Raw genomic sequence first — 14,443 nt, 5'->3', positions numbered from 1 at the left:
TATGTACTACAGAGAAGGATATACAATATTTACATAGATAACTATAGTACTTCCCCAGAATGAGTTCCCTTAAGTTTACAGTGCAGAAGTGAATTCATGACAATTTTTGCTGACCATGTTTCCCCTTATTATTTATGTCCTCCCTTCATCACCTTATATATCAATTTGCATCAATTTTAAATAAAGACTAAGCTGGTTCCTTGCTGAAGAACAGACACGTCAGTGTGCGGGCTGCTGACTATTGCAGAGTTAAGGAGTTCCCGTCAGCACTCTGTATGCAGCCATGATTTATTAAGTGCAGCTCCGTGACAGTATCATCCTATTGCTTTGTATCCGTAACTTATCCATTTATCAATGCTGCTTTATTAGTATTCACGATGAAGCCTTTCAACTGATGTATTTTATGTATGCACCATATATATAACATATAAATAACAAGTTTATCTAAATTAAAAACAAAGCTGTATATTATTGAAAGGAAAATAATTGAAGAACTAATTCACAGACAAAACTAAAATTGACTATACATTAGGCATGATTTGTTCACATACTTGGCTCCCCTTTATTATGTTGCACATTCCTCTTAAACTTTATCCACCTTGGGATATGGATTGTCCTAAAATGGCCAATGACTTCTGTAGGATAGTTGTCACAGCCAAGCCACAAAACCTTATGGGATTGGTTAAAAGAGCAGGAGCTCAGGAAGGGTACCAAGTATAGTGACGATTCCCCTCATGTGTATTGTTAAATTTAGTGTTGAAGTAGGGATTTAAAGGAAACCTGTCACCACATTTTTCACAAATACAGCTCGTGACAGGTTCCCATTGGGCCTTATTAACTAAATGCCACCCCTATTAACTAATTATGCCTCCTTACTGTTCAGCACTTCATGTCATGTGACCTGGGTGATGTCATCTAAGGTCCTTAGAAACATTAACATCTACCATCTACGACAGAACCTGTTCTGTTAAACGCGGATACATGTAGAAACCCCCCAAAAGAGTGGAGAGGGTGATGGCAGTAATTTTGCATTGAAGTCACTGATCATTTTTCCCTTCTTTTCATTCATCAGTGTCCGCTTTCAATCAATCAGTAAACCATCAGTATTGCTAAAGCCAAAATCAAACAGGAGTTGACCCAAAACAGAGATGGCCAGTAAATGGGATATTTGCATGTCCTCTGTATTCACTCCTGCTTTCGGCTATCAATACTGAAGCTTGACAGATGAAATGAAGGGGGAAAGTAAACATAGTGGCAACATCACAGAGTGGTGGAGGGTGAAAACAGCATTATGAAAATCACAGGGTGTTCCAGGGAGACAGCGGTCAGTTGGCAGTAGCATGAGTAGGCTGCAGAGTGGCACAATGACAAATTATGGAGATGGCAGCAACATGGTAGGCCACAGAGTGGCACAATGACAGAGCGTGGAGATGGCGGCAGCAGCATCATGAGGTCAGAAAGTGGCACAATGACACTGGAGCTGGCAGCAACATGGTAGGCCACAGTGTGGAACAATGACACAGTGTGGAGGTGGTAGCAGCAGCATGAAGTCAGAGACTGGCACAATGACAAATTCTGGTGGTGGCAGCAACATGGTAGGCCACAGTGTGGCACAATGACACATTTTGGAGGTGGCAGCAACATGGTAGGCCACAGTGAGGCACAATGACAGAAAGTGGAGCTAGTAGCAGCAGCAGCAGGAGGTCAAAGAGTGGCACAATGACAAATTATGGAGGTGGCAGCAACATGGTAGGCCACAAAGTGGTCAGAGAGTGGCACAATCACAGTGTGTGTAGGTGGGCGGCAGCTGTAGCAGCAGCATGAGGCCAGAGAGTGGCACAATGACACAATGGTGGCAGCAACATGGTAGGCCATGATATCTACTTTAGGATTTGACACAGATTTCTTGATATCTACTTTAGCAACAAAAAATAATTGAAATTTGGGTAATACAGAACCTAAAAAACTGACACCCTGGACTTTGAGCAAAAATCACTCCATCAACTATGTGGATTTGACACGGATTTCTTGATATCTACTTTAGCAACAAAAAATTATTGAAATTTGGGGAATACAGAACCCCCAAAACTGACACCGTGGACTTTGAGCAAAAATCACTCCATCAGCTTATGGGTACAAGCAGCTAGACGCTACAGACAGTGCACGCAGTGTGAAATGATGGGATTGCAAATGGCCATATGTTTTTATAGGGCTGTGACATAAGCCTGCCGGGCACTGATTGGCTTACATGTCTGCACATGTGATCGAGGGTGTTCCTTTCTTCTTCCCAGAGTTCTCTGCCCCATGTAACATGTTGTGCTCGATACCATTTTGCTAATAAAAGGGAAAAAATAAATAATACATTTGTTCCCAAGAATAACTGTAAATTTCGGATTCGCGCCGAACCGAAGTTATCCTGAAATTCGAAATGAATTCTACTTTGTTCGAATCGATTCGCCCATCTCCAATCATATCATATGGAATCACAGCATGCTGTGATTTCATGTCATCAGATAGATACAGTGAATAGATCAGATACATACATGAGATATACACTCACCGGCCAATTTATTAGGTACACCATGCTAGTAACTGGTTGGACCCCCTTTTGCCTTCAGAACTGCCTCAATTCTTCGTGGCATAGATTCAACAAGGTGCTGGAAGCATTCCTCAGAGATTTTGGTCCATATTGACATGATGGCATCACACAGTTGCCGCAGATTTGTCGGCTGCACATCCATGATGCGAATCTCCCGTTCCACCACATCCCAAAGATGCTCTGTTGGATTGCGATCTGGTGACTGTGGAGGCCATTTGAGTACAGTGAACTACAGTGTCATGTTCAAGAAACCAGTCTGAGATGATTCCAGCTTTATGACATGGTGCATTATTCTGCTGAAAGTAGCCATCAGATGTTGAATACATTGGTGGACATGGTCAGCAACAATAGTCAGGTAGGCTGTGGTGTTGCAACGATGCTCAATTGGTACCAAGGGGCCCAAAGAGTGCCAAGAAAATATTCCCCACACCATGACACCACCACCACCAGCCTGAACCATTGATACAAGGCAGGAAGGATCCATGCTTTCATGTTGTTGACGCCAAATTCTGAACCTACCATCCGAATGTTGCAGCAGAAATCGAGACTCATCAGACCAGGCAACGTTTTTCCAATCTTCTACTGTCCAATTACGATGAGCTTGTGCAAATTGTAGCCTCAGTTTCCTGTTCTAAGCTGAATGGAGTGGCACCCGGTGTGGTCTTCTGCTGCTGTAGCCCATCTGCCTCAAAGTTCGACGTACTGTGCGTTCAGAGATGCTCTTCTGCCTACCTTGGTTGTAACGGGTGGCGATTTGAGTCACTGTTGCCTTTCTATCAGCTCGAACCAGTCTGCCCATTCTCCTCTGACCTCTGGCATCAACAAGGCATTTCTGCCCACAGAACTTCCACTCACTGGATGTTTTTTTCTTTTTCGGACCATTTTCTGTAAACCCTAGAGATGGTTGCGTGAAAATCCCAGTAGATCAGCAGTTTCTGAAATACTCAGACCAGCCCTTCTGGCACCAACAACCATGCCACGTTCAAAGGCACTCAAATCACCTTTCTTCCCCATACTGATGCTCGGGTTGAACTGCAGGAGATTGTCTTGACCATGTCTACATACCTAAATGCATTGAGTTGCCGCCATGTGATTGGCTGATTAGAAATTAAGTGTTAACGAGCAGTTGGACAGGTGTACCTAATAAAGTGGCCGGTGAGTGTATAGTTATTAGGTTAAGGAAAGGACCTTAGATGACATCACCCTGGTCACATGACATGAAGTGCTCCATGTAACAGAGCTCTCTCTCACCGTTTCAGAAGGGCAACATGAAAAATTTTACACAAGTTTTTCTACCCCTGATAATAAGTAAACAGAATTGTATATGGTAGACTGTCCATACAGTAGCATGGCATGTAAATCAGGAATAAGGAGACAGGCCAATGTAAGTAAAATGTAATATGCAGAACTCCTTTAATATCATTGTACTCACCTCAGGTGAGTTTCATGTAAGTTTACAAACTATTTTTTCTCATTGCAGCCATGTAAAGTAGTTATTTAGATAAGAACAATGCTTCTTATTCATAGTTTTTATGAAGTATTTATTTTGGGTGATGATGTAGCAATTGCCAAAGAAATATTTTTTTCCCCTCCAGGATGCTTCAAAACAATGTGATTTAGCAGCTACACAACAAAACTAATGTAAGCAGTAAACTATTGTCTATCAGCTCAAAGCCCACATAAGTTTTGTACTTGCTACATCTACAGCTACGAGGATTGAATCTGTGTAGATGAGTCCCTATTAGCGTTAAACAGCTTTCTTTAACAAGCAGAGACGGAAAAGTGAATGAAAAGCTCTTTTCAAAAGCCTCCGATTCTTTGTGAGATCACGGTTAGGCCACTATGGAAACATGAACCTTTTTGTAAGTTTTCCATGTTTTGCAGCTACCCCTCTTGTTGTAGTGGAGCACACAGCATGCCTGACACCAGCCTGCACCATTAACCCTGAGGAATAGATGTTTTTTTGCTGTTTCTGGTAAACATTGTGTCATCATGAATAACACAGAAACTATTTACTGGATAATTGGAAGCCATTTTGTACAGCTTCTCATACAACCTATTTTTCTATATTCTTTATCACGGTAATAAAAAACATTTGCCATGAAAATAATGATGATTTACAGCAGGTCATTTCGTGCATTTCCAGTGTCTACCACTTCCAGTGTTTAACAGCCATACCACCCAACCTTCGTAGAATCTGGCGGGACAGTCCTGGATTTTGGGCTCTATCTCGTTGGTCTAGGCAATGGGTGGTATGTCCCAGAAGGCAACTCTTATTGGCCCTCTGAGTTGGATGCAGTGAGCTATTTGATCTGAATGGAGGACTATAATAAAAGAGGGAGCAGAGAAAGGGGCCACAAGAAGAGGGGAGTAATGACGGGGTCACAAAGAGAGGAGGGGCATAATGAGATAGCTACCACAATGAGAGGGGTAGCATAGGGAGAGCACAATGAAAGGTAAAGGAGGTATTGTACAGGGTAGGGGGGTTGCAGAGATGGGGCAGTGAGAAAGGGGGCAGGATGAGATGAGGGGGCACAAGAGATGGGGTACAGAGAGGAGTAGCAGAAAAGGGGGCAATAATGAGGGGGGCACAATGAGAGGATGAGAAAGGAGGGGGACCACAATGAGAGGGGTTGCAGAGAGGAGGAGCAGAAAAGGGGGCAACAATGCCGGGGGAGCACAATGTGAAGGGGAGCAATTTAAGGGCCATTAAGATGGGTATTATACTGTGTGAGGATACTAGGGGGTAAGATGAGTACATTACACTTTTTGTTCCTCTTTCTGCAACTCAAAAGTTGGGAAGTTAGTCAATAGCCCAGCAGCTAGACTCCATTTTTGGCGGCTGCACACCCACAGTCCCAAGGATCTGATGCCTCCCTTAGTTGATAGAGTATCAATGACATTTCCCACAATGAATCACGTGATGGATTTACCATCTTACTATTTTTTGGGGTTTAGAAAAATGTTTTAATGTTTTTTTTGGGGGGGGGGGCAGGAGTCTCCTCGCTGTATCTTCTGTCCATTCTGTCTATTTATGTTAAGGAAACGTTTCTTTTGCCATTTCTACTGAGAACAGAGGTTTTCTGCAAAATCCATCTCTTAGTTACCAGTGATACAATGTGGACAATTCTCAGCGCTCCCTTTGTGTCACTTCACACAGTTTCCTCACCAGGAGGGCAAACATAATGAAAAACCACTGTCTGAGGTTGCCTGGTTTGTGTCATTTGGCAAGACACATCAATATAATTTATCACAAGGTCCCAAAAGGACATTCCCACATTCCATGCCAAAGATGAGTACAGGCAGTCCCCGGGTTGCATACAAGATAGGGTCTGTAGGTTTGTTCTTAAGTTGAGTATGTAAGTTGGAACTGTATATTTTATCATTGTAATCCCAGCCAGAACTTTTTTGGTCTCTGTGACAATTGGATTTTAAAAATGTTGGGTTGTCATAAGAATCAATATTAAGACTAAAGCTTCATTACAGACACCTGTGATAACTGTTATAGCTGTTTATTGTAGCCTAGGACTAAAGTACAATAAATTACCAATATTCAGAGGTCCGTTTGTAACTAGGGGTCGTATGTAAGTCGGGTGTTCTTAAGTAGGGGACCGCCTGTATAGGGGCAGCACATGAGGCAAACTGCTCTGTGGTGAGCAGGTATATTAATGGCATCTTGCATTAGTTCACATGAAGTTTCTAGCTCTTTTCTGATAGTTCTAGGTCTGTCTCTCACCAAGGCTTTCCTCCAGGACAATCTGCTTTAGGCCTGTTTTGAGCTATACTTTATCCTTGATCTCCCAAGGTGGGAAAGCCTTGCAATTGAAAAGAACTGTTTCTAAGTACCCCACTGATATCAGATTGCTTACAGCAATATACAGTATAAAGCATTTTCCTGAAAACAATGGCATAGCTTACCGGAAGGAAACTATCTATATGCGTCCAATATAGTACATTAAAATTTAACTCCTTAATGCTATGGCCTGAAAAGGTCTTAAAGGTTTTTTTTATCTTATAGCAGCAACAGGAGCTTGGTCTATTTAAGGTTAAATTTAGAGACTTGTAATACACCCTTCTGATAATTCTAACTCTGTACCTTTTGCCGACTACCAGGAGACCTGCGTGGGGGCACTTAGTTAAGATTTATTTTTCTATATATTCTTACATCTGTGCCTATGTCTTCCTACGTCTGTAAGATATGACAGAGGATATGCTGATTCAGTCTTTTCATGTTGAATTTGCATCATTAATAGTTAAACTTAATGAGAGACTCTCCTTTTAATCACATTACTCCCATGCAGTTTTTATATTGTCTGGATTTCAGAGTTCTGGCCACATCACACAAGATGTTCTCCCGCCCTTAGACTTAGTTCTTAGTTAGCTTCTGGCCTCCAGTTATTCTGTCATTTGTATCCTGGTATTTAGACCATTTGCTAGTATTTAGACTATGCTTTTGTCTTGTGATTTTGTATTGTGTTATTTTCTTGGTTCTAACCTGGTTCTGGTGACTATTCGTATTTGTCTTTTGGTCTTGTCTTTGTCTCCACTCCACTTTGGCACAGGAAGGGAATATCGACTAGTTGTCCCTTTTTAAAAAGATAAAATTGGTATTGTTCACTTCCATCTCCATGGACCTGTGAGAGGGCTTACTTTTTTTGCAGAGCAATTTTCTATTATCATTGTGTCATTTATTTTACTACATATGTTTAGTTTTTTTGGGAGATACACACAAATGACATATATTACAGCATTTCTTTTTGTTTTGTTTTTTACGGTCATTAACAGTTTTCTATTTAAATATTTCGGTTTTTTATGTTAAAAACCACCCAGGAGTGTCAGTGAACTGACAAAGACTACAATGCTACACGAAGAACTTTTTTTTTTTAAATCTGCCCTGCACAATTCCTAGGAAAACCCATTTAACCTTAAAGGGGTATTCTCCTCTGGGTATTCACATCCAGTTTCATTAATCTGCAATATATAAACATTTCTTTAATTAGATGTCATTAAAAAAAATTTACCTGTGTGAAGATAATTTCTCATAAATGTAGTCATACAGTCCCTTAGAAACAAGACTGTGTCCCGGGATACGGCCACCTCTGCTGGAGTATTGCACAAAGCAACAAAAAGTTTCTAGTATATAAAATGTCCAGGAGTTACTGCAGGTCCTGCAGCCGTCCTGTGGTAATTAATGCAGAAGCCAAATGGACAGACAGGACTCAGTAGTGCATCTCTGGCCATTGCTGCCAAAATGTGAAGTGGTCGTATCCGAGGAAGCTATCTCATTTCTAAGGGACCATATGACTACATTTATGAGAAATTATCTTCACACAGGAACTTTTTTTTTAATAACATCCAATTGAAGAAATGTTTACATATGGCAGATGAATTTAATTAAATTTAAATGCCCAGATGGGAATACCACTTTAACTTTGGCGCCCACCTTGTCAGTACAGAAATGGCATTTTGACTGTTTATGATTTTGACTACCACAGATGTTCATTATATACCCTGCACAATACAACATTTTATGTAATCTTCTCTCAGTACAATTGTTAATCCTGTGTAATCCCTTGCTGTGCTTGTGACTTGATGTGCTTTATGTAAGAACATGACAACATGTATGAATATACAGACACATGTAAGTGTTAAGTGTCAGACTATTTGTGTAGGTTTGTCTCTTTTTTTAGGTGTAATCCTAAATCCACATGCAATAATGTAGACATCATGATTCTCAACAAAAGGTGCTGTTACTTTTCAATTCAAGAAGAAAGAACAGCCAGACTATAGCTGATGGTTGCCAAATATCAAATAAATGTTCCTAAGCTTTCGCCTCTTTGACTTCTAAGGTTCTCCTCTCCTTTTTTTATCCAGCTACGATCATACAGAGCAGAGCTTAGCGCCTGCGTCATTGTGGATGACACAGATGAAATCTTCTGCGTTGTTCTGACTCATCCCATTTACACACAGGAGCTGAGGGAGGATTCATGGCAGGCGGGAGAAGGAAGATGCTAGTGACACCTCTGCCACATATTGTCTCAGTGTGAGGAATCAACTTGTGTGACAATATCGACATTAGCTGCTATTTTATTGGGCAGGTACTTAGCTTAACCCTATGTCAACTTGCAGTATTATCTTGGCACTATTGAAGCAGATGTTAGTCTATATTTTCTTTTAACTTATAACTAAATTATCGATATATGTTATTAGTCAGGCAAGCAATAGTAAGGAGCTACCCGAAAGTGGACACTGCACACAAGTAGCACTGAGAAGCACTGTACTGTCATGTACGTTGATAATAGATTGCAATGGATACTGTCAAATATTATAACAAATTGTTGCATTATTTGCCTTCTTATGGAGATGTGTGTGTTGTATAATAGGTCCACAGCTTTACTGTAAAACTGTAGGAATATTCTGTGCATCTTTGCACAGGGAAGCATTTGAGGAGATTATCCCTAAAATTTAATACTGCAGTAACCTCTGTTCTGGCATCATCCACAGGCAACAAGGTGCGGCTGAGGATGCACCAATAGACATTGTTTTTCTTTACTTCTGGTCTGTCTCTTCCTAACAGTTTGGATTAATTATGCATCACACCCAGCCTTTCTGGTTCACTAACAGTTAACTTGCTGTGAGGACAGAACTGTTATCCTATCAGCATGAACCAGGATTCTGGCATCACATAAGAGGTCCAAGGAAGTATGCAAAAGCATTTTCCAAGATGTTAATTGGAAAACAATGCCTCCTTTTGCTACCTTGAAAGGCAGCCCCCTTAAGAGGTCCTGGGAATGTATCCTCAGTGCTTGTTATAGTTCACACTTGACTAAGCTCGTGTCTGTTCTGCCTGCTTACATCTGGTATCTCACCCCTTGGCTTATCTTCTTGGTTATCCCTTTTGTCTAAATATTTGGTACTTTGTTGTCCTCTAGGTTTAGACTTTGGTGAATGTTCTTATTTATTTATTTGTTTGTCTTGTCTTCATCTGTTGTTATCCCTTTGAGTTAGGCAGTGATTGTCGCCCATTACTAGCCACAACCTAGGATTGTTTCAATTAAGTAGGTAGGAAGGTCCAGGGGGTTCAGTTTTAGTCTATTTAGGCTGTTCCCTGTCTGCCCCTTACAATTGCACTCTGGAGAGTGGGCTTGTGTCAGGATTCAGGGTCTGTGGACCCCTGGACCCCTGCGGGAGATGGTACTAGCCGACACCTGGGTCTGGAATCTAAGTGGCACCTGGTTTTCACCAGAGCCCGCCGTAAAGCTGGATGGTCTTGCTGAGGCAGGGTGCCACCAGGTCGTTCCAGAAGTGTGACCAGCCCGCGGTGGCAGCCGAGGTTGCGCAACTGAAATGGAGTCCAGGGACGAGGTCAGGAACAGGCATGAAGTCAGGGCAGACGGCAGAGATGCAGAGGTCAGGTCCGAGGTCAGAACAGGAATCCAGGCAGGACAGCACAGAGAACAACATAGGGACAAGGAAGCTTTCTCAATGGCAAAAGAGCTCAAAGATCCGGCAGGGAATCCTGGGAACAGCCAGCCTCTTAAGGAAACCCGGGAGTGCCAGCGCCAATCAGAGATGCGCTGGCCCTTTAAATCCTAGAGTGCCGTAAGGAGCGCGGACATGCGCGCAGACCAGGGCGGACGGGAGCAGGAGTGTGAGTTTACTGCTGAGGGGCACGGGTGTGCCCACGATCCGAGACATGATTCGCGGGGGCACCCGTGACAGCTTGGCTAGAGCCACATACTCTCAATTACTTGTTGTTAGACTTCATACACAAAGCCATATTGTGGCTGGGTTTTATTTGGAGACACTCAAAACCATTTTACCCTCCCAGAACAGGTAACAAAATCTCGGTCTGTCCAACTAAAGTTGAGTGGTATGCATGATGGTAAATGTGGTGTGAGCTGTAAAAATGCAAGGTCAGGATAGATTGAGTATATCAATAAATATAGATTAGTATATGAGATGTTTATTTTTTTTAATAGATTGTCATATGGGCAGTATGTCAGCTGTATTTCCAGAGTAAGTTTATAAGTTTTAGTTGACTCATTGTACACGCAATATCAGGTAAAATTTTGGCTTATTTGACAGCACGCAACCTTTCATATTGCCCCACAGCTTTCCCAATAAGCCAGAGTATATCGATAAATATGTATATAATATTTGTGCCAGAATTCTGGGGCATTCTCAATATACAACTGTATATATACATTTATACATATACAATGTATATCTTGCCAACAGTCCAGAATTTGGTGGGATTGTCCCATATTCACGTCATCTATTCCATGGTAATAGAGCTTTTCTATAAGATTAAAAGGGTTGTCCACTTTCAGCAAATAGTTGAAATGGTTTATGTAAGGGAAAGTTATACATGCTTTCTTTCTCCATTCCCCACTGTTTTCTAGATCTCTGCTTGTTGATATTCTACAGAAAGCTTCTAGGTTTACTTCCAGTGGATAGAAATCTGTCCATGGTCATGTGATATCACACAGGTGCACGAGCCGTTAATATCACAGAAAGTAATCAGGTCCGTGTGATTACAGCTCGTGCACCTGCATGTCCATGACATATTGTACCATGGTCAGATTTCTATCCACTGGAAGTAAACATAGAAGCTTTCTATAGCAGGTCAAGAAGCAGAGATATAGAAAACCGTGAGGAATAGATAAAGTATATTGGAAAAGTATATAACTTTTCATTACACAATCAATATCAATCATGTGCTGAAAGTGGAGAACCCCTTTAAGCCCTCTGAATAATTCATGGTCACTGTGGCTATATCCATAAACATTTCTGCGTATTCTTCATTAACAGTCGTTCATTCTCTTCAAATAGGTATTTTATTCTATTAGCTCCTTGAGGCTTCTGTGAATTTGACCTTGTGTTGAAATGTGCCTTACAATCCTATATACTGAGATTATTTAGCTCAGCCAGGAGCTGTAGAGCAACAAGGGGAATGTGCATAGTAGTTATTAATCCATTGGTGGCTTTCTCACGTCATAGCACTTTCATACAGATTTCATACAACCTTGAACTAGCTAAAGCTGTTATGAAAGTGAAAAATATTACCTTTATATTTTGCTTTTTTGCATAATTTCTTCACACTATTTTACACACTAGCATTTTATTCGTGTGTTATCTTTCTGGCCAGGCAGCAGGAACCACACAGTGTTTCAACCCACAGACCTTAACTGTAATAATAACTCTTTATTTTCAAGACACTAACCTAAATTAGCATTCCGCATACAATTTAACGTTCTGGTATAGTCTAACCATTAGATTTTGTTATTGTTCTGTGCACATTGATGGGAGGATCATAGATAGATTTTAGACACATTGTAGACCATTGACAAAAAGCGCCAACTTATTCTAAAGCATTATACAAGTGATGAAAGGATTTGTGCTTCACATCCTCTAGGAGACGACAGAAGGAAGAGTAGATTCAATAAAACACCTTTTTTATTACTACTTGGGGGTAGTCAGTCTGGACATTTGTGCCTCTTTTCTTTTTTTTCCTGGGTTTCAGACTTGATTGACTTATCTTAGAGGTTGATATATCAGGTAAGTGAATCTGTTTTGCAAGATTTTTTTTTTTTTTAAAGTTACATCAAAGTCACAATTTCTTTGGCAATTCCTTCCAAACTTTTTCCTATGCCTACTCAGGAATGGAGTCTATTTGTGCCAAAAGTATCACACTTTTTACAGTCATCTGCCCTCCAGAACCTGAGTGAATTTTAGCTACCACCACTAGTTAATGTTAACATTAATCAACAGTCATATACCGTATATACTCGAGTATAAGTTGAGTTTTTCAGCACAAAGTTTGTGCTGAAAAATCCTAACTCGGCTTATACTTGAGTCTATAAAAAAATTAACACTGTACTCACCTTTTCCGAAGTAAAATTATTACATTTTTAAAGGGTCCAAACTTTTTAGTTGAAGATGTTCATTCAGACAGTCTGGATCATATGTGATTTATATTTCCTAATCTATAACATCTGCCATGACTCTTTTATCATCTCTTTTCTTGTCTTTGTGCAGAGTTTGCCATAACAGTAATTGAGAAGATGCAGGCACAGGAAATTTTGCGGAGTTTGAGGCTGCCAGAGTTTGATGAATTCAGCCAATTTTTCCGAAGTGTGCCGGCTGCCACATTAGTTGGATTAGGTGCCTTTGCTGCAGTTATTGCATACTGGTTCGCAAGTCGACCCAAAGCTGTAAAGCCACCATGCAACCTCCTTATGCAGTCAGAAGAATTAGAGGTAATGATACGCATAATATCAATGTATCTCTACAGCTTGTGGCTTTGGAGTAAACTGTTCAATCTTATGCTGAATATAAATTAAATGAATCTTAAAAAGCCATTCCCATTTCTGCCTAAGGGTGTGGTCACATGGTGTGTTCTTGGTCCCTTCTTGTGGTTTTTTGGTACATTTTTAAATGCATTGGAAACGCATGCATTTTGCTTGTTTACCATGTGTTTAGCTGCTTTTTATCACATTTTCTTAATTTTTGGAAGTGTTAGCACCTGCTAAGGTGTGAACATACCAAGAACGCACCATGTGACCGTACCCTTACACAGCCGAGACATGAATACACGGCTGCTTCTCTTGTTAGGCTACATTCACACTGCCCCATAGACGGCAATGGGCACAAGGCGCCCTACGGTAGCGGTACGGTGCAGCATGCCGTGCACCATTTATCCCTATGGAGAGGGGCGGGGGTGATCAGGGCTCACCTCCTCCTCCTCTCCCCGCGCACTGCCGTGTGCCCGCCATGCTACAGTACGGCGGGCAACGGCACTGTGAATCCAGCCTTAACCAGATCATCAGTAGCAGGAACAGCTTTCATACTGCAGGTGAAATGGAGTTACAGAAGCAGCTCAGAGCCTATTAATCTGTAGGGTACATGTTATGCAACTTCTGACAACCTTATTGAAGAAATGTTAGGGAAATCCTCATGTGATCTACTAAACACAGAGATGGGAATTAAAAGTTGTGCAACTTACTAATAACACATTTGTCTACTCTCAACTTGGCTCAAAATGCTGTTACGTTTGAAAATTTGGTATTTGTTTGTAATATTGCACATATTGTAGATTACTTACAAAAGCTATACAGACCACTGGTGAGATTTTGTCTTATATATCCAGTCCCAGATCTTAATACCAAGCATTGCTTTATTCCATTAAAGATTGTTGGTGCATTGGAGAGATCCATATAGGATTCTAGCCCCTTCCAGTTGTAAAGTGTGGAAGAAATAAACTAAAAAATGTCTTCTTTTTATACATGGTGCCTACTTGGGATGGGCAGCTGTGGTAGGCACTAGTTGCTAATGCTTTGCACAGCCGAGAGCCAGGGGCAAGGTCTCTACTTTCTGACTTTCACCTTCAGATCCTGTGGTCAATTTGCACACAGTACTGAAGGTTTACTTACCCCTTCTATAAATTCGAAAATAAGGTAATTTAGAATATTAGAATAGCCATATCATACATTTTAGTCCCATTAATGTTTCTCACTGTTATTTTGGTGATTTGTTTTTGCAGGGTGGGGGTGGTACCCGGCATTCTGTACTAGGAGATGGCCCAAAGCTTCTTACACATTACTATGATGATGCCAGAACAATGTATGAAGTGTTTCAAAGAGGACTGCACATATCTGGTAAGACTGAATACATTGCAATGGTGAGGTGTATATTAAAATAACTATAGTAATGATGTTCTATATGTCCAGTCAGGGTAAATAGATGGCAGCGAGTGGAGTCTCTCTTGATTACTCAAAAATGAGAGCTGCAAACAAAGTATATTTTCTCTGACTCGGATGGTCCCCGCTCAGAATGTCCAGC

The 14,443-nt window shown here is 41.0% G+C and overlaps 1 protein-coding gene across 5 annotated transcripts in view; it reads left to right on the top strand.

Annotated features, from left to right (window-relative positions):
* Positions 1-14,443, top strand: part of ACSL6 (acyl-CoA synthetase long chain family member 6) — a 99,744-nt gene that overhangs the window by 43,882 nt on the left and 41,419 nt on the right. For all 5 annotated transcript variants that reach the window (XM_072145967.1, XM_072145968.1, XM_072145971.1 and 2 more), the window contains exons 2-3: positions 12,641-12,861; positions 14,145-14,259. In XM_072145967.1, the coding sequence (XP_072002068.1) occupies positions 12,641-12,861; positions 14,145-14,259 (336 nt within the window). The remainder of the gene's footprint in view (positions 1-12,640; positions 12,862-14,144; positions 14,260-14,443) is intronic.

Source organism: Engystomops pustulosus, chromosome 4 (genome assembly GCF_040894005.1).
Source record: "Engystomops pustulosus chromosome 4, aEngPut4.maternal, whole genome shotgun sequence".
Taxonomy (NCBI): Eukaryota; Metazoa; Chordata; class Amphibia; order Anura; family Leptodactylidae; genus Engystomops; species Engystomops pustulosus.
The sequence above is the reverse complement of the archived record's forward strand: the minus strand, read 5'-3'. Positions and strand labels throughout refer to the sequence as shown.